This window comes from Bubalus kerabau, chromosome 10 (genome assembly GCF_029407905.1).
Source record: "Bubalus kerabau isolate K-KA32 ecotype Philippines breed swamp buffalo chromosome 10, PCC_UOA_SB_1v2, whole genome shotgun sequence".
Lineage (NCBI taxonomy): Eukaryota > Metazoa > Chordata > Mammalia > Artiodactyla > Bovidae > Bubalus > Bubalus kerabau.
The window spans coordinates 78,461,083-78,485,030 of NC_073633.1; the positions used below are offsets into that span (position 1 = coordinate 78,461,083).

The window sequence follows — 23,948 nt, forward strand, 5'->3', positions numbered from 1 at the left end:
TGACCTCAGCCCTGTTATAGTGGACATTCTGTAAGAGCCATAGATGATGACAAGGTAACCCAGGCCCTGATTTGGAAGGCCATGAAGCTGACGAGCCGAGTGACTGAATGACTGGATTTGGGACCCACAGAAGCGAGCTGAAATCTGTAGAAAAATACAAAGCTTAGGATTTGGGGCCTAATCACTGTTTAGGATGTGGGAAGCAGAGCCTTACAGCAGGTAGAGAAGATGCAAAGGTTTTAGTGGATGACAAACTCAGGTTGGGTCACTGGATCTTCTCTAAAGTGTTCATGACGTCTGCAGCTGCATCACTAAAGGGCACTGTCAGTGTTGACATCAAGGTTTGTGATAACCTTGCTTTATCCTGTTAAGGCTTGGTTGCACCTGTGGGCTGATGTTCACTCTTTCATGGCGGTGTGGAGAAATTGGAGCTTATCTGGAGGAAACTTATCAGAATGGTAAAGGAGGAGAAAACCATGTCCTATGTGAAACTATTTGGAATATCCCTGTTGGTTTGTTAATTTACTCACTCACAAAACCATTTCAGTCCTCTTATGTGCAAGGCAGTGTCCTAAGTGACCAGGGCATAATGACTATAACAATAAGTGGGTTCCAACAATGGTCTCTGTAATGGTGTGGAGTTGGCCACTTGTCTAAAAGAGGTCTTGAGCCTTCTGTGGTGATCTAGTGGTTAAGAATCTGCCTTACAATGCAGGGAACACAGGTTCTATCCCTGGTCTGGGAAGATCCCACATGCCGCAGAGCAGCTAAGCCTTCGCGCTACAGCTACCGAGCCTACGTGCTCTAGAGCCCACGCTCTGTAATGAAAAGCTACCTCAATGAGAAGCCTGTGAGCAGCAAAGAAGACTCAGCACAGCCATAAATAAATCAATCCCACTCCCTTTAAAAAAAAGGCTGATGCTCCCCTCTTTGCCTGGCAAAGTAATAAAGCCATCTTTAAAAAGTAATAATAAAAATAAATAACTAAAACAAAAGTGGTCTCAGATGGTCTTCCTGTAAAAAGTGAGTTTTGAGTTGACTCTCGATGGACAAATAGGAGTTTGACAGTTTACAAAGAGAAGGATTTTCTGGATAAAAAGGCCACATGCCCCAAATCACTAGGCAGTAAGCTTCAGACAGGTAATGGGTTTTTTTCCACCATTTTGACCACATTCTCCATTATGCTGTCTGACCCAGAATCCATTTTGTTGATCTCTCAGCTTAAAAATGAAATAACATGCCTCCCTGCAGAGTCTACAGATAATTGAAAGAGGCTGAGATATGAGTTGTACGTGTTTGGGATGGTGAGGACACAGCATGCAGGGCTGTGTGCCCTGCTGAGGAGTTTGGCTGTTATAGAAGAGAGAGGACGCATAGAAGTATTTTAAGTTAGAAAGTCAGACGTTCACTTTTGAAATGTCAATGGTAACAGCTGGAGGACAATGAGTCTGGAGACAGAAACCAGCTAGGAGGCTGCTTCTGCAAGAGGCTAGGTGAGGCAGAGCGGGAGGATGGAGAGGAAGGGGTGGGTGGGCCGAGAAAGTTCTCAGAAAGTGGACTTGGAGTTATGTGGTAGGATTACATGCACATGGTGAGGAGTGTGGGCTGCTGGGAAAATGTGGAATCAGGAATGTGGGGAGTCAGTTAGCGGGTACAAGATAAGACTTTGCACTCTGGACATGTTGAATTAAAGGGACTTATCTCAATGAGACGTAGAGATGGAGACTTTCAGAAAAGGTGCATAGATAGGTTTGGAAGTAAAGTCTGTGCTTGAGACTTAGGTAAGTGACCATACCCTTTTGGAGGTTCTGATGTGTTTGTGTTTTCTCTTACTCCAAAAGATTCTCAGGTGGGTTTTGAAATCATGAGTCTGAATATTCCAATGGGAGGAAAAGAGGACTTAGGAGCAGCAGGGTTTATAGAGGGATTCATGAAAGAGGAAGCTGGCCAGAGCATCAGATACTGCAGAGAAGTCAGCTGAGGGAAAGACAGACACATCTTTGGATCTGACCATCGGGTGCGCACGTGGGTTACAGGAGCTGTTTCAGTGCTGGGAAGAAACAGATTGTAGGGGATGGCATGGGTGTTAGATGGTGTACAGGGCAGGTGATAATTGACTTTATTAAAAATATGACTTATTCTCTTAGGCTGCCAATTTGGATAAGCCTTTTTGGGTACAAGTGATTAAAAAAAAAAAAAAAAAAACAAAAAAAAAACCTTACTCAAGCTGGCTAAAGGAAAAAGAATGTATGGGCTCAAATAACTGAGAAGTCCAGAAGAGTCAAGCAGGGCTTGATCTGAGGCTTTGAATGACATCAAGACCTGGTCTGTTTCTTTCTCAGCTCTCCCTTCTTTATTGGCTTCATTCTGCAGCCCAAGGTCACAAAATGGTGCCAGACATTCCCAAGTTTCTGTCCTTCCAGATTGAAGTTCAGCTGGAGTGAGATTGTATTGCTCCCTATAGATCCAGGATTCCTGATTGAACCTATTTGCATTTTGTTGCCCAAAGCTGCGCAAGTACTCAGATGGCGATATAGGGCATATGTCGGTTTGAGGCCGGTCATCGTGCCTGAGGGGGTTCAGTGCTCTGCCTGGCAAACTTGGGTGACATGTCCACTCTGAAGCAGGGATAGAATCGCAGCTGAGCCATGGACTAATGTGAGGGTGGGGCAACAAAGCTGAAGCGCTGTTGCCAGAAGCTGGCATGGATATTCTACCTAGAGCTAACATATGTGCCACAGCTCTAGGGCCCAAAACTAGAGCTGGTGAATGGGAGCTACTGGTCACTGCATTCCCACCAATGGAAGCTATGGTTACAGGGTCAGCTGCAGTGGTATCAGTTGGCTGTCGCTGAAAGTGTCTGAACAGCCCCCATGAATAGACGCCAAGCCATTGCACTGTGTAGATGGAGCAGTTAACCTCTAAGGCCACAGTGTCAAACTGTTTCCCTGTAACACGGTAAGGAATACATTTTTACCGTAAAGCCCAGTATGCCCTTATTATGCATACAGAACTTCAAACAATTTTCATGACATAGTGCTTTTCCTTCATATTTGGTTTGTTCATGTTTTCTGTTCCATTTAAAAATCTCTGTTGTATGAAACTCATCACATGATTTTCATGTCTCATTTATTTTATTATTATTTTTTATTTAAATTTATTTATTTTAATCAGAGGCTAATTACTTTACAATATTGTATTGGTTTTGCCATAGATCAACATGAATCCACCACGGGTGTACATGTGCTCCCCATCCTGAACCCCCCTCCCACCTCCCTCCCTGTACCGTCCCTCTGGGTCATCCCAGTGCAACAGCCCCAAGCATCCTGTATCCTACATTGAACCTGGACTGACGATTCGTTTCTTATATGATATTATACATGTTTCAATGCCATTCTCTCAAAACAACCCCCCCTCTCCCCTGCAGTTGGTAAAATCTTGTTCTAAGGTCAGAGGTCTTAGATGAACTCGGTTTACAGATGGTATTTGAGTCTGGCTTTTCCACCACAATGGTGGCTTGGGTCAAAATTGAGGATCAAACCTGTTGCACTGTGAGAGCTCCTGGTTCTCCATGCTGGACTCTCCTGCTGTCTGTCAGAGTAGCTCCTGACCCGTGGGGTGGAGGGACCTTCTTTGTAGGCCATCAGGCAGTGTTGGAGGGAGTTCACGTGTTGGGTCACAGAGGTGGCCTGGCAGTCTGTCTGTCTGGGGGCTGGCAGCAGCTCCTTCTGTGCCAGCAGCAGTTGATGCTGTGAGGTCAGTGTGTGCATGTGTGTGGCTCTGACAGGTTTTATATTGAAGATGAGGGAGTGGCTTTTAAAAATATTTTTGACTTGAAACAAGTCAAGGCAGAGAGTGGAGACAATTAGAGACTGACATCCTGTTTAGTCATCTCTCCAGAGAGTTCTATTTTCAGAGCTGTTCTATAAGGGTTCACAAGTGGTGTTAAGGTAGTTAAGGGGATATTGTTAAGTTAACAGTAGTCGTGATGCAAGAAGCTGGTTTGAACACTGGGGTGAATTACAGTGCGGTAACCATGTTGATAGTAGTAAACTGAAGGGAGAGAAAGGCAGAGTTCATAGGAATCAGCTCTTATGTAGATGAAGCTTCTGAGTCAGTACAAAACACTGCTTTTGTACAAGTAAAAGCAGGGTGTAGTTTTTAAAGACAGGTGGCAGTGAGCTAGCGTATGGTCAATGCATTTTTTTCCCTTCAGTATGGGTCACCTGTTGGTATAGTACAAGCAGTAAATAGTACTGTCAAAGTTCTTTGAGATTGTCTCATGGGAGCAATGTCAGAAATGCTGAGTAATGATATCATGGACTTGGAGATGTGAGCAGTGAAACAGGGGATGGTTAAGACCTTGCCCAGAGCTACTGTGCCGATCAGACTGGAATTCACGTTCTGGTCTAGTTTGAACACTGTACCATATGATTTGCAGCTCATTTAAATTTAATATTCTACTCAAAATACCATCCATATCTATACCCAACTTCTCCAGACCTTTCTGTCTTCAGGTCAAAGGCAGAACTGAAGTCATGGGTTAAACTTGATGAGGTCTTTATTGGGTTGGCCAAGAAGTTCATTTGGGCTTGGCCAACAAACATTTAATAACAATTGTAAATTTATGTATTTAATTACAATTAAAATATTGTAAATTTATGTATCAGAATCCATGGCTTAGGGATGTTCATGGGTAGTTCAAGGTTGGCATGAAGAGGGCAGAGCCTGCCTACCTGGGCCCATGTGGTCAGAGCAGACATGGAGGGCACTGCTGTGTCCTGGGGCCATGCTGGGTGAAGGCTTTTGGGAGACGGGCATGTTTTCAGAGGATGGGATCTAGTGAGAAGACGTCCAGCTGCCTCATTGCAGGATGTCCATCTTGTTTTCTCAGCTCATAGGTGAGAACAGAAAGGAACCTTGATGTTCCTATGAACAGTTGAGAGTAGGGAATGCGCAGCACATGTCCTGCCTCTCCTGGTGCTTCCTGAAGATGAACTGCACTCAGGTGGAAATGGTATAGACAGGGACAGCACTCTTTAAGTCAAGCTTTTTACTTCCCAAAACTACAGGTGTGCAGCTGACCATACCACATCGGTTCACAGCCTTTTGTGTTGCCATTATTTCTCTACTTTATATACTTGCCATGTGGTTTAGCAAAATATTGTTCTTACAAATGCTGCACATCAGTTAGGGATGTTTCAGAAACGGTGACCTTGTGTATGAATGCTTATCAATATCTCAAAGAGCCACAATGGAAGAGGAAAAATTTCAAGAGAGGGGAAACATTGCAAGGATAGTTTCATTCAGATCTGGTTTTCATCCTTCACAACTTCTTTCACTGTTACTTGTTTCTTGACCATCTACTGTTCAGTGAAAGACTTAGATCTGATCTGTGGCTGTGATTTGCACACTGAGGCCTCTGTAAAGAATTTTTTGAGATCCACCAAAAGAATACTTCAAAATTGGAATATAACATATTTTCCCCTCTCTTTCTAGGTGGATCTGGAGCCAGAAGGGAAAGTGTTTGTCGTAATAACCCTAACAGGGAGTTTCACTGAAGGTAAGAATGAATTTGTGGTGGTTTCTGGTATTTGTGTACTATTGAGTTCATAATAGGAATTTCTATCATAGAAATTATAAAAGAATATTTTATAAAAGATACTTTAAAGAATTAACTGTTTAAACTAGGCTAGTTGGTATTTTATTGCCTAATGGTCTATTGGTTTTGGTTGCCAGAGCAAATATATTTGCTAATTCTGGCAATCTTGTGTTTTGTTTTTTATTCATCATCTTCTTAGTTCAAGAAGTTCTTGCCTCTTTTGGTTCATGTCTATTAAACTGTACTTAAATTTTTGGCTTTGGGCCAAATCTTTAGTTTGCCTCTTAATGTATTAAAAATTGAAAGATCATATTCTCTTCCTTATAATCTTTATCTCACCTGTCCTTCAAGTGATTCTTTTCCTCTTACCCTGACAGTACCCTCACCTCCCACTTTCCTTTATTTTTAATTGAGATAAAGTTTATATACAGTGAATTGAATAGATCAGAAGTGAAGAATTTTATTTTGACAAATGCATACAACCATGTAACTAGCACTCCAATCCAAGACATAACATTTCCATCCTTCTGAAAGTTCCCTGTGTCCTTTCCTAGTTAATCCCCTGCTGCCAGAGATGGTAAATGCAATATTTTGTTTTGTTTTTTCACTGTAGTTTAGTTTTGTCTATTCTGGAAGTTCATATAAATGGAACTATATAACATGTTCTCTCCTGTGTCTGCTTTATTTTGCTCAGCATAATTTCTGTGAGATCTATTCATGTCATTGTGTATATTAGTATTCTACTCTTTTTTATTGCTGAATATTCCATTCTATAAATGTAGCACAATTTTGTTTGCTCATTCTTGTCCCGATGGACATTTTGGAGTTTTCCCTGTTTGGGGTTATTATGAAGAATGCTTCCATAAATATTCTTGCACATAAATTACACCTTGATTCCTCTTGGGTAAATGCCTAGCAGTGGAATTGCTGAATAACACAGTAGATACATGTTTAACTTTATAAGAAACTCACATGATTTTCCAAAGTGGTTGTATTCTTATATTCCCACCAGCAACGTGTGAGAGTTCTAATTACTCCATGTCCTCACCAACATTTGATGTGGTAATTCTCTTTAATTTTGGACATGCTGGTGGCTATGGAATGATAACTTGTGGTATTAATTTGCATATCAAATTCCTTGCAATTTCTGTCCCTTTTCTAGTGGCTTTCCAGTGTTTCCAATTAATTGTTTTAGAATATATCTCTAAATATTGTTTTTGTTGGCAGGGTGAGTCCTTTGCAAGCTATTCTACCATCACTAAAATCCTTGCAAAGTTCTGTAGAGGTGTGGCTTTATGGTTTGTCTGTTTGGTGTTGGCATTTTGCAAATTGGTGACACCTTTGAGAAATGATTTTCTCTTATCCCATTCAACCCTTCTCCTTCATGTGGGCAAATTATCTTAAGGTTAATATTTTTCAACTTGTCTCAATTGTTGCATCTTACCTTTTTGCTCTGATTTTGAAATTAACGGAAACTTGGGTTACTTGAACATGAAAAAACTGTCCAAATTATAGTTTAGGTGTCTTCTGCCTGCTCACAAGTCTTTTGGTTTTGCTTGGCATTTTGAACAAACAGGATTCGCTAGAAAAAATGAATCTGCTCATAACTCAGTCAAATAAAATAGAATGTAATATTATAGAACATTGCTGATAGAACATTCTTACAGCACATGGAAGGTGGGTACAACCATGGTATAGACAAACCCAGCAGTGAGTGTAGAGGCATGAATGAGGAGTGGCTAAGATTCTGAATATGCTGAACTACCTGAATATGCTGCAGTCAGTTGCAAGGGGCCAGAGGAGTAAGGCCATGTGTATTAGACCAGGTCTGATGGTGCTGTTGTTGTTACATGACATCTCTTTTTAGAGTTATGTTGGCTTGCTAAGAATAATTTTATTACATTTCTATCTTCCTTAATTGTACACTAGAAACATGAGAACAATGATGCTGGAATAGTCCTCAATATTCTCATAGTATTAATTTATTACTTATAGTGATAAAGGAATGTCAAGTGTTACTCAGGGTGAGTTCTTATTAGGCCATTGCAATAATATTCCTTTCAGAGGTGACCCTGGGTAAAATTGCGAGGCAGGCCAAGTTCATCTTGGGTAATTCCACCACCCCTTTAAGTTAGTCCTTCCTGTTCTCTGTCTTCAAATGTCTCTTACTCCAGAAAGATGCTCAGTGATCTCCTCTCTCCAGGAACTCTTGCTCATAAGGAAGACAGGGAATTCATGGGCTAATTCATACCACAGTGATAGTGATCGATATCTTAGCATTCTACCTCTCTTAGGTGTGCCTTGTATTTTTAAATGATGTTAAAAGGGCTGTTTTACCCATGAGAAGGAGATTTTTAATGTTCAAGTTTCAGGATCTGTAGCATCACTGTGTGGGCTGTATTTTAGAAGCTCAGAGCTGATCTCCCTGTCTGTGGGAGCCTTATCTTGTCAGTTTAGCTCCTAGGCTGGGGCTCAACTTGAGCTGGCACGTTGCTGCCGCCTTAGGGCACAGCTTCCTTGTCAGATGCAGAGAATGTGACGGGTGTCTCTGTGCGTGTTACGCAAAGAAGGATTGGAGCTCCCCAGCCCCCACACTCCTGCCTCAGCTGTGGCAGCACGTGGACCTGGCTCTGTGAGAATGTCCCTGTTTGGCCTCTCTCCTGTCAGCCACCCTAGACCATCTCTGGCTACCAGGTGACAGGTCACCTGGTAGAACATTTGGAGCTCTAGTTCCCACCTGGGGTGCTGGAGGGCTTTACATAAAGAAGCAGGGTGAGGTCAGGCTTGCCTGGTGTGGCTCAGGCTGTGAAGGGAGCGTTGGCCTGGGATCCCAGAGGGATTGTCAAGGCTCAAGAAATGTTGGTTGATGAAAGAATGAAATGATGCCATTTGCAGCAACATGGATGGACCTAGAGATTATCACACTAAGTGAAGTAAGTCAGGCAGAGAAAGACAAATATCATATGATATCATTTATATGTGAAATCTAAAAAATGCTACAAATGACCTGATTTACAAAACAGAAACAGAATCACAGATTCAGAAAATAAATTCATAGTTACCAAAGGGGAAAGCAAAGGTGGGGGAAGGATAAATTAGGAGGTTGGGATTAACATATGCTGCTGCTGCTGCTGCTAAGTCGCTTCAGTCGTGTCCGACTCTGTGTGACCCCATAGACAGCAGCCCACCAGACTCCCCCGTCCCTGGGATTCTCCAGGCAAGAATACTGGAGTGGGTTGCCATTTCCTTCTCCAATGCATGAAAGTGAAAAGTGAAATTGAAGTCGCTCAGTCGTGTCCGACTCTTAGCGACCCATGGACTGCGGCCCACCAGGCTCCTCCATCCATGGGATTTTCCAGGCAAGAGTACTGGAGTGGGGTGCCATTGCCTTCTCCGAGGATTAACATATACACACTACTATATTCAAAATAGATAACAAGGACCTATAGCATAGGGAACTCCACCCAATATTCTGTAATAAACTGTATGTGAAAAGAATCTGAAAAAAGAAAAGATACATGTATAACTGAATCACTTTGCTGTGCAGCAGAAACTAACACAACATTGTAAATCAACTGTACTCTAATATAAAAGAAAAATGAAGTTGAAAAAGAAAGAAGTCTTGGTTGAGCCTCAGTGTACATCTGATCTATCTCACAGGGTTGTTTTGAAGGTCAGATGATAGAATGTGTAGGAAGGTGTAGAGTGTTCTATGAAGGCACATCTCCATGTTCCTGTTGTCATGGCAGCAGGGTTCCTGTCATTCTCCCCACCCCTGCGTGGCACCCATGTATACTCAGCAGGTGTATTTTATTTCGACACTTTTTCTTTTATACTAGAAGCCTCAAGAGTTTATTGGACAGTTTCTAATGTGATATTGGCTTATCACCATGCCTGTTTCCCTTTCATGGCCTGCTCTAGGGGTTCTGCCATTAACCGAGATGCTGTAATCCCAAGGCTGTCCTTTAAAAAGCAATTGCTTAAATGGAGGTATGGTCTGAAATATACCAGACTGACATTAGGAGCTGCTGACTAGTCCTTATTTCATCCTCTCTCATCTTCTCATCTTTCGATAATTGTGCTGAATTTGCAGCTAAGGCAAAAGAGTTTTTATTAAATATGACATGACATGAGAAATGACATGAGCGATGCCTGCCAGGTACAGACCTGTGACCTCATCACAGATGCTGGGGATGTAAAGATGAGCAAGATACAGACACTGGAATGAGCTCGTCTGCTGTGGGCAGATGCAGCTTATGTGTATGGTGCGGGGGCCCAGGGCCCAGCACAGGAATAAGTCCAAGGCATGGTGCTGGCTGGCAGGAACATGTGATCAGATCAGCCAGGAGATTTTAGAGGAAGCTCCACTGGGGAGGAGCATGGTGGAACAATCAATAGAGATATTGCTGGCGGAGGAGAAAGTTCAAGAGGGGCAGACAGTGTGTTCACAGGCATAGGGTGAGAGAACAGTGAAGGGTTCCATAGACTGAACATAGTGAGAGGGGTGCTGAGTGAGAGGGAGTGTGGCCAGAAGTGTGGCAGAGACTTGGGAGGAGGGCCTCATGCACATGGCTCAGTGGTAAAGAATCTGCCTGCCAATGCAGGAGAAGTGGGTTCAAACCCTCAATTGGGAAGATCCCCTGGAGAAGGAAATGGCAACCCACTCCAGTATTCTTTCCTGGGAAATCCCATAGATAGAGGAGCCTGGTGGGCTACAGTCCATGGGGTCGAAAAGAGTCAAACACAGATGAGCAGCTGAGCCCTCAGGCATGCACAGGTTTGCCCAGGACAGTCTGAGTTTGTCTGCCGTACCAGTGTGAACCGCTCACAGCATCATCTTGCAGTCTCATGAGGATCCCTGGTTAGAGGATAAACTGCATGGTTACACTACTTCTAGGCTTGCAGACATGATGGGGTGCCAGTGAAGCGTTTTAAGGAATGGGAAAACCTTACTTGGTAGCCATAGGTACATGGGGCTGGCAGCAGGGGGCTATTAGGATCATAAGAGGAGATGGGTATAGATAGCCAGTAAGAGACAATTAAAGTTTTCTAAGAGAGAGATTACTAGAACTGGAGTTAAGTTGGAATCTGTGGGGATAAATGGAGAGGGGGGGACAGCTATGAGAAATATGTAGGTCTTGAAACCAGCAGGAATTGGCAATTCATGGGGTGTCAGGGATGAAGAAGGATGAGACTCCGGTGATGCTCAGAGGATGTTGTGCAGTCATTCACCAGACTAGAAACATATCAGTAGAAAGTGATGAATTCAGCTTTGAGCAGGTGGAGTTTGAGACACTTGTGGGAAACCCAAGAGGAGATGCTTAGTAGCAATAAGAGTCTAGAGTTTGTTAAGGGATCTAGGCGTGAGATATAGCTCTGGCTCCCAGTGGGAGCCAGTCTGGAGACTAGGACCCACTGAGAAGATTTAGAAAACCAAGGTTGACTAAGAGCAGAACTCTGTGGAACACCAATAATTAAGAATCTGGCTCACAGATTATAATTTGTCAAACTTACCCAAACTCGGTTGAAGGTTTACTTAATGAACACTCATTTTGTTAGTATATTTATTACTTATTCAATAATATTTGAGTGCTTACTGCATGTTAGGGACTGTTTTGCCAGATGGTAGAACATCTTCCAAATTGACATCAAAATGTTTGCTAATGAAGTTTGGAGAAAGGACAGAACATAAAAGACTTTTAGGAAAAAAAAATACACATAAATTGGTGTTAACAGCAGTAGCTTCACAATTTGATCATGAAGTGTGCTATGTATAGATTTATGTTTAATGCTGAGATGAGAGGATGAGCCTGCTTCAAAACCCAACATTAAACTGAGATGGAGCAAAAAAAACTCTGCATGGAAATCTGTCACAGAGCTGAAGGCAGAACATTGTCAACTAGATCAAAACCCCATCACCATTGTTCATATTAAGAAAGGTGTTATCACTCTTGATCAGATATAGAATTCCCCTCAGCACTGCTTCCAAGACACAGTTGAACTGACTTATTGTTTTGAAAGGACTGTCTCATGTCATTCTTTATTTCACTCTGGCTAAACCTTTCTGGAGCTAACCCCTGGATCAGCCACCTAATCAAGCTGAAATTTTATTAAAGTGATGAAAGAAACCTGGACTTTTGATGCTGTGACTATGGCTCTGTTTGATGGTCACTATGCTGGACTAGTTCTTACCTGGAAGAGCGGAGTGGCCAAAAAAAATAAGGTTTGAAGTATTGATGAAAATGCATTGAACTAAACTCATCACTTTTATAATTGGAAGAGAGGCAACAAAAGAAATTGTTAAAATAGTGATATCCCCTCAGCAAATCAAAAAAGATGTTGCTGTACTGTAATGCTATTAAGAAATACAGTGTAGGATTTGAAGAAAATGTAGTTTATGTAAGTGAAGTTTGCTTGAATTCAGGGTATCTCATACTTCAGTGATTGGCCCACAGAGCGAGAACCAGATGACATGTGTTTCCTCATGGGAGTACACCATCCCATTTGTGAAGTAGTCTTGCCAAAAAATCAAGCCCAGATCTGGTCAGGCTTCCACATCTAACCACCACTGTGGAGGAAACAGGGGGATAGGGACACATTTAAAATGACACCATGAGGTACAGTCAGCAAAATTCAAAATGTGGAAACATTTGATAAGACAAGAGACTCGCTTTCTTTGACTAAAAATTGGAAGAGAAAAAGAAAAGAGAAGGGAAAACCAAAAATAGCAAAATATTAAAAATTGGAAGAAAAAAGGAAAAAAGGAGAGAAAACCAAAATAACAAATGAGAAACATATTAACCACCTTCAACATGTGAAACATACCAAGCAAGAATTGCAAAACTAACTCCCAGGATACAACTGGGAAAATGTGTGACTGTATACATCATAATAATAAGGAATTATTAACCTTATTTAGCTGTGATTGTGGTATTTTGGTTGCTTAAAATATAGGGTCTATGACAGATACCTACTGAAATGTTTACTAATAAAATGATTTCTGAGGTATACTTCAGAATATTCCAGAGGTGGGAGAAGGGGAGAGAAGGTACAGGTAAAACCAGATTGGCCACAAGTTGCCTCTTGAAGCTAGATGACAGTTACATGTAGGTTTATAAGTTTGACTACTTTTTCATGTGTTTGAAATTCTCCTTAATAAGAAATCAAAATTACACATTTAAAATACCTATTTCCTAAACAAAAAACAGTATGTGGGTTGCCTCTGCAACAACCAGATGATGCATTAACTTTGAACACATAATATCTATTCTCACTTATAAATTAAAGCTGGTGTTTTTTATCTGTATACATTTTATCCTTAATTCCCAATTTTTATGTATGATGAAGAGGAAGAGTTAAAAATTTAAATGACTAGAGTACTTCAGAAATATTTTTAAAGATTCTAAATAAATACTAAGCTGTGAGTCAAAAACTGCAGGTAGGAAGAAATGAGTAAGACAAATCCTTTCGTTCTGTCGTAAAGTTCTCACTCATAACGAATGACAGGTAAGTCATCTTCTATTAACAATTACATAACACTTTGCCCTTAGAAAGTTTCATTTTAAGATAGTTTTCTTGAAGAATGACGTAAAACAAAAGAATTAATGGTAGACGAATCTTGTGGACATGTCTTTTCCCCAGAGTTCCCCAAGCAAAGTTGAGAGTATTCTGTACCAGTTTGGAGGAAAAAGTGATTTCTTAAAAGATAAACAAAAATACAGTCTGACAAAGAACCTGTCATTTGTGGATTTGAAGCTCATCGAGAAAGCTTCACTGAAGCTTTGAATTGCTCCCTTCTTTCAGACTCTTTATTATGTTACTTGGAGCTAATACTCATTTCCTCTGGGGAAAGGATGGAAAGTGCCAGAATTTTATTATCTGCCAAAAATATTCTTTCTTCTAAGGGATCTTACAGTACTATAAGATCGAGTAAAATTCTGATCTTTTTGAACCATTTTCGCTCAGATTTCCTGTGCAAACCACTGGTTTACCTCTAATTATGTTCTCTGCTAAATCATCATGGCCGCATGCACCAAGGCAGATGAAACATGTGTTAACTGCTTGAAGGCTGCAACTCACAGTTTCTCACACTCTCTGTGTGTTATTTTTAAAGGGGGAAAAAGTCATCTCTGATGGAAGTTTTCAGTATTCCTTTCTCATGTTTCAAGCCTGGTGACATATTGTTGATATACCCTTTTAAAACTAGCTTTAAAAATATATATATATTCTTTCTGTACATTCAACCTGAGGGATGAGTAGCTACTTTGGTTCTCCTGATGGTCCAAGCAGTTCTGTGGCTCCCATTGGAAATGACTGCCAGGTTGGAGACAGGGCTGGAGGGTAACAGAGAGGCATTGAGGCAATGGGGAGAAAGGAAAACTGGAAAAAGAAATGATCTTTTTAAAGAATTGAAACTAAACTGCCCATGTCGTGGTTGACCTGATCCTCTTTCCCATGAGAGTGGGCTCATTTAATGAGCTCCTTCTGAGGACCAGATGCTGTGCTCAGCCTGAAACTGAGCAAGGAGCAATAGCAGCTCTTGTTTCATTTTCTTCCAGTAGCAAGATAGCCTCTTACCCTCCTAATAGTTGCCCTCTATATGTTCATGCCATCATGCATATTATTTCATTTGCTCCTCACAACAAACCTCTGAAGCTGATGTAATCCTCAGTATGCAAGTGGTGAATCCAGCTCCAGAATGCTGAGTTGTGATGGTCTCCTGAATAATGAGTGCCGGGGCCCAGACACAAGCTCAGACTGGGATGCAGAGGTCTAAGATCTTTCTAGGCCATCAACTATCTGGGAGGTGTTTCCATGTTTTCTCTTTATTCTACCTTGGATAAAAACTGTCCTTTAGGTGATATAATCCCAACCTTCACAGAGTTTTGTTTTCTTTTGGGATAATGTTCTTTTGCGAGACTTTCTTTGAAGTACCCCTTCTTATACCTAAAGGTTAACAGCATCCTGGGAAAGGTACAATCTTCTTAAATACAGGTATAGATCAGAGAACTCTGGGAAGACTGAGCTTGAGATTTGCTGAGTTTTACCATCATCATCAGTAGGTTCTCTTAATGAAAGCATTAAACTAGAACTTGGAAAAATTATAAGTCAAATGAGTTCAATTAGCATATGATAGCTATATTTGCCTAGTTATGTCTCAACCATTGTTGGCTTCATCCTGACTACTTCTCTTACTTTCATTGACTATTGATGATAAACTTTTAAATGTTTCCCAAAGTGTGGTCCTGCAGATCTCTGGGAGTTCCAGAATATTCAACCCTGATTATTCATTGGAAGGATTGATGCTGAGTCTAAAGCTCCAATACTTTGACCACCTGATGTGAAGAGCCGAATCACTGGAAAAGACAGTGTTGCTCAGAAAGATTGAAGTCAAAGGAGAAGAGGGTGGCAGAGGATGAGATGGTTCAATAGCATCACTGACTTAATGGACTTGAGTTTGAGCAAACTCTGGGGATAGTGAAGGACAGGGAAGCCTGGTGTGCTGCAGTCCATGGGGTTGCAAAGAGTCGGACATAACTTAGGGACTGAACAACAACAATGCATAAGGCACTCTGCTACATACTACAATACTATTGTGTCTCAGGAAAGAACACTTGAATAGTTGATCTACTTTTTTCACCCCATGGGACACCATTTTTTACTTGAAAGAATGACAAACTGTAGTTATGGAGACATAGGATTTTGTCAGGTATTTTCTTAAAAATGAATGAAATGAGCTTGTTATTTCCAAGCAAAAAGCTGAATATGATGCTAGTGTTAAAACTGGATCCTGCAAGGCATGGGTAGAATTTTGGAAATTTTATACTCACCATATGAGCTTGTCAGCTTATAATACTTAAAAGACTTCTTATGAATTTGTTAGTGTAACAGAATAAAAATCTCATTGATTATATAGATTCTACATTGCAACTAACTCGTAAACTACCAGTTGTCAAGTTTTGGTATAGACTCAAAGAAGCACCTGAAAAAGCTATTAAAACACTCTCTTTTCCACTACTGTCTGTACGAGGGTAGATTTTGTTCACTTACTTCATCTAAAACAGCGTTGTAGAAGATGGAATACAGAAGCAGATCTAAGAATCCTGGCCTCTGAGTCACACTCTAAAGGGATTTGCAAAATTGTAAAACAATGCCACTCTTCTCATTTAATTTTTTTTTGGAAAATAGAGCTATCTTTCATAAAAATGTTATTTATGTTAACCTGCAATGGATTTGTTATTGTTTTAAATGAATAAATTTTGTTAAAGTCTTAATTTTAATTTCTAACATGATAAAAGTAGAGAGAACCCACAAAAACCAAACTGAGCCCTTGATTTTTAAGACTAGAAAAGGGTCCTGAAGCCAAATTATCTCTAGAATTTCTAGGTTATCTCCCCCTTAATCTTTCTTTCAGAAGTCCAGCACTTTTAGTGATAATTTAAAGAAGAAGGAACTGACAAGCTTTTGTGTATGCTCTATTGGGACCGACATTAGGTGACAATTAGGTGATATACGCAACAGAAAAATTCAGTCATTTTTTGAAACTGTTATCCTTTTTCTCTAATTATTTTTACTGTGTGGTATACTTCTGCAGTGGGTTTTTGTTATAAGCCCTTTCTCATAAAAATAGGGAGGTCAGGAAATGACACCCAAACTACCTAGAAACCTATGGTGGTTTCTAACTTTAGAGATGCTGCTATTGGTAGCTTGATGCTAAACCTTTGCTTGATTTGAGCAGAACAAGGCAGTCGCAGTACTTCTGAGCAAGTGGTCAGAGCTGTTAGCACTAAAAGCTGAACCGCGAAAATAGCTCAAAAGCCTATGGATGGAAGCATCCGCAGATTCACTTTATGTGACACTCACCCACCAGCATGTTCATCTGAAATCAAGATTCATGCAAAACACAGAGTCTGACTAGTATCTTCATTTTCTCAAGCTTAATATATATATTTTTTTAGTTGGAATTACACTCATGCAGAATTCTCTCAGTGGAGCTGAGATCTGGGGAAAACAGAAATGATTTAATTTTTTGATAGAAAAATTAATTGCTACAGAGTCTGGTTTCATTGTGCTTCAATTTCATTTCCAGCAACCCTGGTGCTCTCTGCTCTTACTGTTTCAAATGAACAGGGCAGCAGAGGCTCTGTGTACCAGGCCAGTTATATTGGCATCCCTTTTAGTAGGTTTTTTCCCCAATAACGCCTGTGTCAGTGGGCAGGTGAAGAGGTAGGAAGACCTGTTTCTTCTCCCCTGAAACTTGTCCTCAGCGTTAGGATTTCATCCTGGTGTTTGAAATTTCTGTTCAGCACTAGATGACTTCCTGTGTGAGGTTGAGAGTGGGCGAGGGGCGCCTTAGTGGTCTAGGGTTGAAGACACATTCTTTGTGTATGTCAGAGATTGCCTTTGATTTTCGTAAGTGACAACTTAGTTCTAACATTGTTTTGGAGAAAGTCAGTTGCTATCTCTCTGAATTTACTTGGGTTACAGAATATACTGGATGGGGCAGTACTTCTAAATTATCACCACTTGGGTCCAGTGGATCAAGAGAACTCTCTCCAGACACACAGTGTGTTTATGTATAACATGTGATATATGTATGCATGCGTGTGTGTGGGTAGGTACTTACTAATGACATTGAGTTTATTCCTATGGAACTCAAAATTTCGTGTGTGGGCGGAGACACAAACAACTAGACAAATTAACATAATATGCCAAGTGGTAAATGTTATGGAAAAAATAGGGCAGAGTGAGGGGACAGAGATGAGGACTGTGTGTGTGCTGTTCTGTTCAAATTAGGTTGGTGTTGGAGCTGCCGACCTGAAGGGAAGGAGGGACCATGAGGTTGTGTTACAGGAAGAGGGGACAGGAAATACAAAAAAACCCTAAGGTGGGAGTGTGGTGGGTGAGTGAGTGTTAGCAGAGGAGAGGATTGTTACCGAGCACTGAAGTTCAGGGGAGGTGCTAGCATCCTTGTTGACAAAGTCTGCACGCTGTTAATGTCACTTCCCTTATCAGGAACGCATCTTTGTTAATTGAGTAAAGTCCACCTATATTTGAGGCTGTCTTACCATTTGGCTGAACATAATCTTTCTTCTTTGTCTAGGGGCCCATAGAGCACCGTATTTACATCCATTTATAGTGATTTAATGTAAGTTAAGCAAAAACTTTTAAATTTATCATGAAGACTATCCTGAGTTCTGTGCATTCCATCAGGGTTTCTTATTGTTCTAAGCTACATTAGGATCAGTTGCATTGTTTAGTACGCATTCAAATGTACTATCTGGCAATATATAACAATTCCATACACTGCTAAATATAATTAGGTATAATTCAATTCCAGCTATAGGTTATTAGGAAATTACTCTTATTGTACACCTGACCTATCTAAAACACAGTCAGAAAATTTAGGTTCAGCTAGAATCCATTGAGCCCCACAGCTTGCTGTGATTAGACTGTGCCCTAAAAACTGCACTCAGCTGAGGATACCAGCATATAGATACAAAGCTCCATCATGTTCAGAGGAGAGTAAATTGGGTGATGGAGGAGAAAAAGCATGTAACATAGCAATGAGGGGGTAAACTGGGCATGAGCCTGAGAAGGAAAGGACCTTCAAGTATACAAAAAACTACCCTGGTGATCATTAAGGCTGCTCTCCAGGTGTTTCCAGCTCTCTTTCTTCTGGGCATAGGGTAAGAAACCCTTCTGGGCCTCATTCACTTTCACTTTTCACTTTCATGCATTGGAGAAGGAAATGGCAACCTACTCCAGTGTTCTTGCCTGGAAAATCCCAGGGATGGGGGAGCCTGGTGGGCTGCCGTCTATGGGGTCACACAGAGTCAGACACGACTGAAGTGACTTAGCAGCAGCAGCAGTGACATCTGGAGAAGTAAATAGGTTAAAGGTCAGTCTGGGCACACAGGAGACTTAGTATATAACTTTTTGAAGGTTAATTCTTACTGCATTTTGTGTGAACAAGGACACTTCCATTATCTGAGTCCTTCGATTGATAATTATCAAGTCCTGAAAATAGGGCTTCAAAAAGTGTGAAATGGCAAGAGAGGAGGATCTGTTCGAGAACAATGAAATCACTTGAGAATTTTGAAAAATGCAGATTTTTTTTTTTTCAGGCCCCAGACTGAATCAGAATCTCCTGGGAAGAGGCCAGGAAAACAAATTCCTAATAAGCACTTAGACTGGTTCTAATGGTTGGCCAAGTTTGAATGCCCCTGTTGTACTTTAAATCATATCTAATTTGATTAATGGAAAATTTTGGTGATTGGGAAGTTTGCAGGTTGAAAAAAAAAAAAACACACAGGAAAAAAAACTGCATAGCAGAGTGTATAACTTTGCTGTCGTCTTTTAAGAGTTGACAAAACCCCAAATGCATTTTTTTTTTTAAAGAACCTTTAAAATGCTGTGCCATAAACAGGTCGGGTTACAGTTTTTGCACCTTTGGGAGAAGAAAATGAGACTCAGAGGCTAAGGGCCTTGCTTAGTATATATGTATATATGGTGCTAATACTGAGACTCAAATCAGTATTGAACGTCTAAAATCAGGATGGGAATGTTGGCTTTGAGACAACTTCTAGGCGTTTCCCTTTCTCTTTGAGTAGCTGGAATCAGGAAAAGGCGATTTAAAGTGATTCCAGTTACAATAGAAGCCAACATTTAAAAAATAGTATGTATGTTTTAAAAGATTTGATTAGTTTTCTGTCTTTAAAAATGACAAGAATTATGAAAGTGTCTTTCATCTTTTATTTATCAGTATTTGTGTTACTGTGGCACCTGTATGCTAATTCTTAGAACCAAGAACAGATTAAATAACTCAGTGTGTACTTTTCTGAATCAAAGGTTTGATATCTTCCACTTTACACTGACTTTCTCAGCACTATCATGAGGAGGGTTAATTTTGCAAAAATATTGGAAGGTATCATCAAGTTTTCTGAAGGCTGGGTATAGCTCCATTGGTGTTGATCTCATATTCGTTGGTGGTGGACCTGACACACGGATTTACTTTGTCAGGGGCTTAGCTGTGATTGGGCTTCCCTGGTGGCTCAGACAGTAGAAGAATCCACCTGCAATGTGGGAGACCTGGATTGGATCCCTAGGTCGGGAAGATCCCCTGGAGGAGGGCAAGGCAAGTGACTCCAGTATTCTTGTCTGGAGAATCCTATGAATAGAGAAGCCTGGTGAGCTACAGTCTATGGGGTCGCAAAGAGCTGGACACGACTGAGAAACTAAGCACAGCACAGTAGCTGTGATTGAAGCAGGTTGTCAACCAATTCCAAGACTTGCATCAACTACAAGATCTCACTTGGACCCCGCACCTGATTTTTATTGTGTAACTTGTATTATGGAATATAGCTGATACTCAGAAAATGAAAACAGCAGCTGTTCACATGGTGAGCAGAATTAGGATAGTTTTAAGCAAGTAGGAATGTCAGAGAAGGGGCTAGTTTAAAAGTGTTGCCTTGATGATTATGCTTTGAGCATTTAGTTTACCTGTATTAATCTCACTATTACAGGGATTTTGATAAAACTCATTTGATAAGTTTGGGTGTCTCAGTGGAATGAAATGAATAACTTATTTCTTAGACAAGGTGTAATAACTCTGAAATAAGTCTGGATGGCATCACTGACTCAATGGACAGGAGTTTGATCAAGCTCCAGGAGATAGTGAAGGACAGAGAAGCCTGGCGTGCTGCAGTCCATGGAGTGGCAAAGAGTCGTAGATGACTGAGCACCTGAACAACAACCACAAAGCCTGTAGTGTTCAGAAATCACTGTGTAGAAGCGTCTGGGTATCACTGTCTCACCTAATGGTTGCTTGGAGTCTACCCAAAGGAGTGCCTAAAAATACCTGGAGGGGTCCTTCCAACAGTGAACTTTAAGGAGGTTCATTGACAAAGACAGAACTTAACTGTCAGAGGGAACCATTAATTTTGTTAAACATATTAACAAGTGATGATTCAGTAGGACTGATGCCTCCTGCTGGCCCTTCAGGATACCGTGGGGACACTCAACCAAGATGCAGAGGAATAGTATACGAGTCCTGCTCAAGGGTGCCTGTTATCAGTCAGTGAGTGTCTTGTTCTATGCCTGTGCCTCGGGTTGCACGTTCTTAGTGGATATTCTAATCACTACGTTCTTGATAGTGCCTCTGGGAATGCTCCAGGGTCACTCTAAGTCCAGCCTTACGGGTGTTCTGTTTCATGTGCAGGATATTCACCCTATGCTAGCTGTGTCTGTTCAGTCCTCTCTCTCTCTGCCTCTAACCAGACACCATGAACTTCTCATGGGCTGAGACTGGCCTGCAGGCGGGTTTGGTTTGGCATGTGGCACAGTGCAATGCTTTTGAAATGTTTCAACTTGAACTCTTCAGACCCAGCAGGGTTCTCCAGGGCACCCCTGTCCCCAGCACTCCCAGTTGTCTTACTTCCTCTGACTTCACACCTCCATGTCTCCACCTCTCAGCTTGCAATCCCAGATGAGCGTGTGTTCAGTGTTTCTTCTTGGCAGTGTGTAGTAGCTGTGGGGCACTCTTAATTGTTTTTTTAAGGGGAAGGATCACTTTGCTGGAGTCAACTGAAAACACTTTCCCTTCGCTGAAGAACATAAAGGTTCCTCTCTTGCACCGTTCAGCATCCCAGCCGACCCCAGAAGCACTCCCACTTCTGGTTTGGGGTCAGACAGAGTCTCATGGTCTGGGGAGTTTTAGGGGGAAGGGTAGGGAGAAAACTCTTTCTCTTTTATTTTTATTTTAATCAAGAAAATAAGTCAGGCTTTTAGATAATAGGTCTCCAGGTTCCTGAATACCCCCCAAAGTTCATTTCTGGTGTTAGTGTTAACCCTGTCATTAACAGAACCACACAGTCCCCTGGGAACTGCTGTCGAGGGAGGGGGTCTCTTATTGTGTTCGAGATGTGGAGTTGGTGGTACAAGGGCATCAACTTTAGATAAGATGGACCTGGCTCTGCTTCCTGTGCTTCCCAGCCATGTGTGACCTTGAGCGATGGTTGCCTTATGTGAAAAGCACAAGACTGGTGGTGTCTACCCCCAGGACTGTTGTGAAGGTTACATGAGATGATACACGCTCACACACACACCCACAAAGTATTGTATATGGCCTGATGCATGTTATGTACCCACCCATTTAGGAAGGAAATCCATACCTAATGTATTTCCATGTACTTTGTGGTGAATCATCTAAAAGACACTGGGAAAGATATAATGACATAAGCCTCCTTTCTCGGCCATTGTTTCAAATCCTAGACAGCACTTGAACCTGTCATGTATTTCATGTTCTGGAAGGGCACATTCCGGTCTGTGTGTCTAAGTGCTTTTGATGGGAGCTGCCATCAGTGAAGCCCTGGATGGAAAAGAAGGTATGGGAAGGATTCTCTCCCTGTAACGGGGCGTTGCTTCACCAGTTTCCTGCTTGCTGGGACTCAGGGATAATAGGTTGCCCCTCTTCCTAAATTTGCCCACCAGACCAAATACTGCATCTATTCCCAAGTCATCCCTTCAGGGTTTAGCTAATGCCTGGATGGACGCTATTGTATGGTGTCTGCTTGTGAGGGCTGAAGATGTGTGCACGTGTGTGTAGCGGCCATGATCGCTCCATAGGAATGCTGACAGGACAGCAGGACAGGCATTAGAGTCTACACCCTTGTCTAGCATGACCCAGGGAGCAGTGGGTCCAGGGAACTGTCCTTTGGGATCATACCGTAAACCAGCTCCCACGGTTGGCTGGTTCCTTTGGTGCAGAAATACAGATGCAATGAGTACCCTCTTCCCATAGCTGTTTTAAGAAGAATGAGTTAATAAGATATTTCTAGGTCCCAGAATGAAGGTATGTTTTAAAAGCAGATTATATGTGCTACTTGAGGATGAGATGGTTAGATGGCATCACCGACTCAATGGACATGAGTTTGGGTAGACTCCGGGAGTTGGTGATGGACAGGGAGGCCTGGCGTGCTGCAGTTCATGGGGTCGCAAAGAGTCGGACACGACTAAGTGACTGAACTGAACTGATATGTGCTACTTGCTGTTAATTTCTTATCCCTAGAGGACTTAATCTGAAGTGCCAGCTTGGACATTGTAAGTTGTTGGGCAGCATTGGCCCTGGCTCCCTGTCTTTTCACCTGCACCAGGATTTTGTTAGGTTCGGTCATCAGCCTGATGACCAAAGTGCTGTCCATCAACTCGGAACAGCACTGTTTTCTTTTGTTGTTTATCCACACCTTGCAGTTGGTTCACTGCATGTGGATGTTTTTGTAGCCTTTAGTCTTTTCCCAAATATTTGCCTTAGTTTAGGAAATTAGTTTCTCATTTATCAGTCAAAGTGTGTGTTGACTTTTGTGGTTTCAATTTTACAGGCTTGGTTGTCTTTATATTACCAGATGGTGTCTCTTGTTTGAGCCCATAAGCGGGGTTTGTTTGCAGGCTGGCTTGTTCTGTTTAGGGCTTAACCACCACCCAGTTCCTTCTTAACTTAAGGATGGTGTTCTATTCAAGTGAAAATCCATCTCTAAATCCAGTACTTAATTATTAATTAAAATATCTCTTGCACATCTTGGAGGCAAAATTACAACAAATGCACATGAAGGAGGAGTGCATGCTGAAAATCTGTGAACTTCTGTGTGGATTTGGGTTAGGTTAGCCTCTTTGCCACATGGTACATGTAGGGAGGGGAATACGAATCCAAAGTGCTGAGGGTAGGGAAGCTTGACAGGTGTCATGAAGCAGTGTTAAGGACTCTCTTCCTCTAGGGGTCTTGGGGAAGTGCTGCTGCCTGCAAGGGTGAACAGAGTCTAGATCTGGGTGCTTGCTTCCTGCTTCTAGCACTGTTTCCAACTCATGGACTGTGATGTGGGAACTATCATGGCTAAGGTCCTCTTTCTGCAGTCCTCACCATATTCTTGGATGCTCCCCCATCCCTTCTCTCAGGTGGAGCCTATGGACTCCCTGAATTGAGGAGATGGGGATCTGAGGGTCCATAAAGAGGAAGGCAGCTAGAGATCGCTGGCTAGAATACCAGAGTAGAGACAGCTGCCAAGAAAAGGAACTCCACAAATATGCAAAGTGACCCCTTTAATATTTGAGTTCTAATCAGGATAAGGAAATACCTGAGGCAGGGGAAAGAGTCCCCCAGAAGAATTAGAACTCTGCCTGGTGCTGACAAAGGCCCAGGAATACTGCCTGTTCCTACCAACTGGATGGGAAAACATCAAGATTTATGGAGCACTGAGTTGAGTATACAGAAAGGTCTCGCCTCCCTGGTGAGGAATAACTAGCACTAGGCTGAGCACTGTTCTGGCCCACTTAAAAAAAAAAATCTAAAAAT

The 23,948-nt window shown here is 41.7% G+C and overlaps 1 protein-coding gene across 2 annotated transcripts in view; it reads left to right on the top strand.

Moving 5' to 3' along the window:
• Positions 1-23,948, top strand: part of PRKCH (protein kinase C eta) — a 230,842-nt gene that overhangs the window by 67,992 nt on the left and 138,902 nt on the right. For both annotated transcript variants that reach the window (XM_055538260.1, XM_055538261.1), the window contains exon 2: positions 5,500-5,563. In XM_055538260.1, the coding sequence (XP_055394235.1) occupies positions 5,500-5,563 (64 nt within the window). The remainder of the gene's footprint in view (positions 1-5,499; positions 5,564-23,948) is intronic.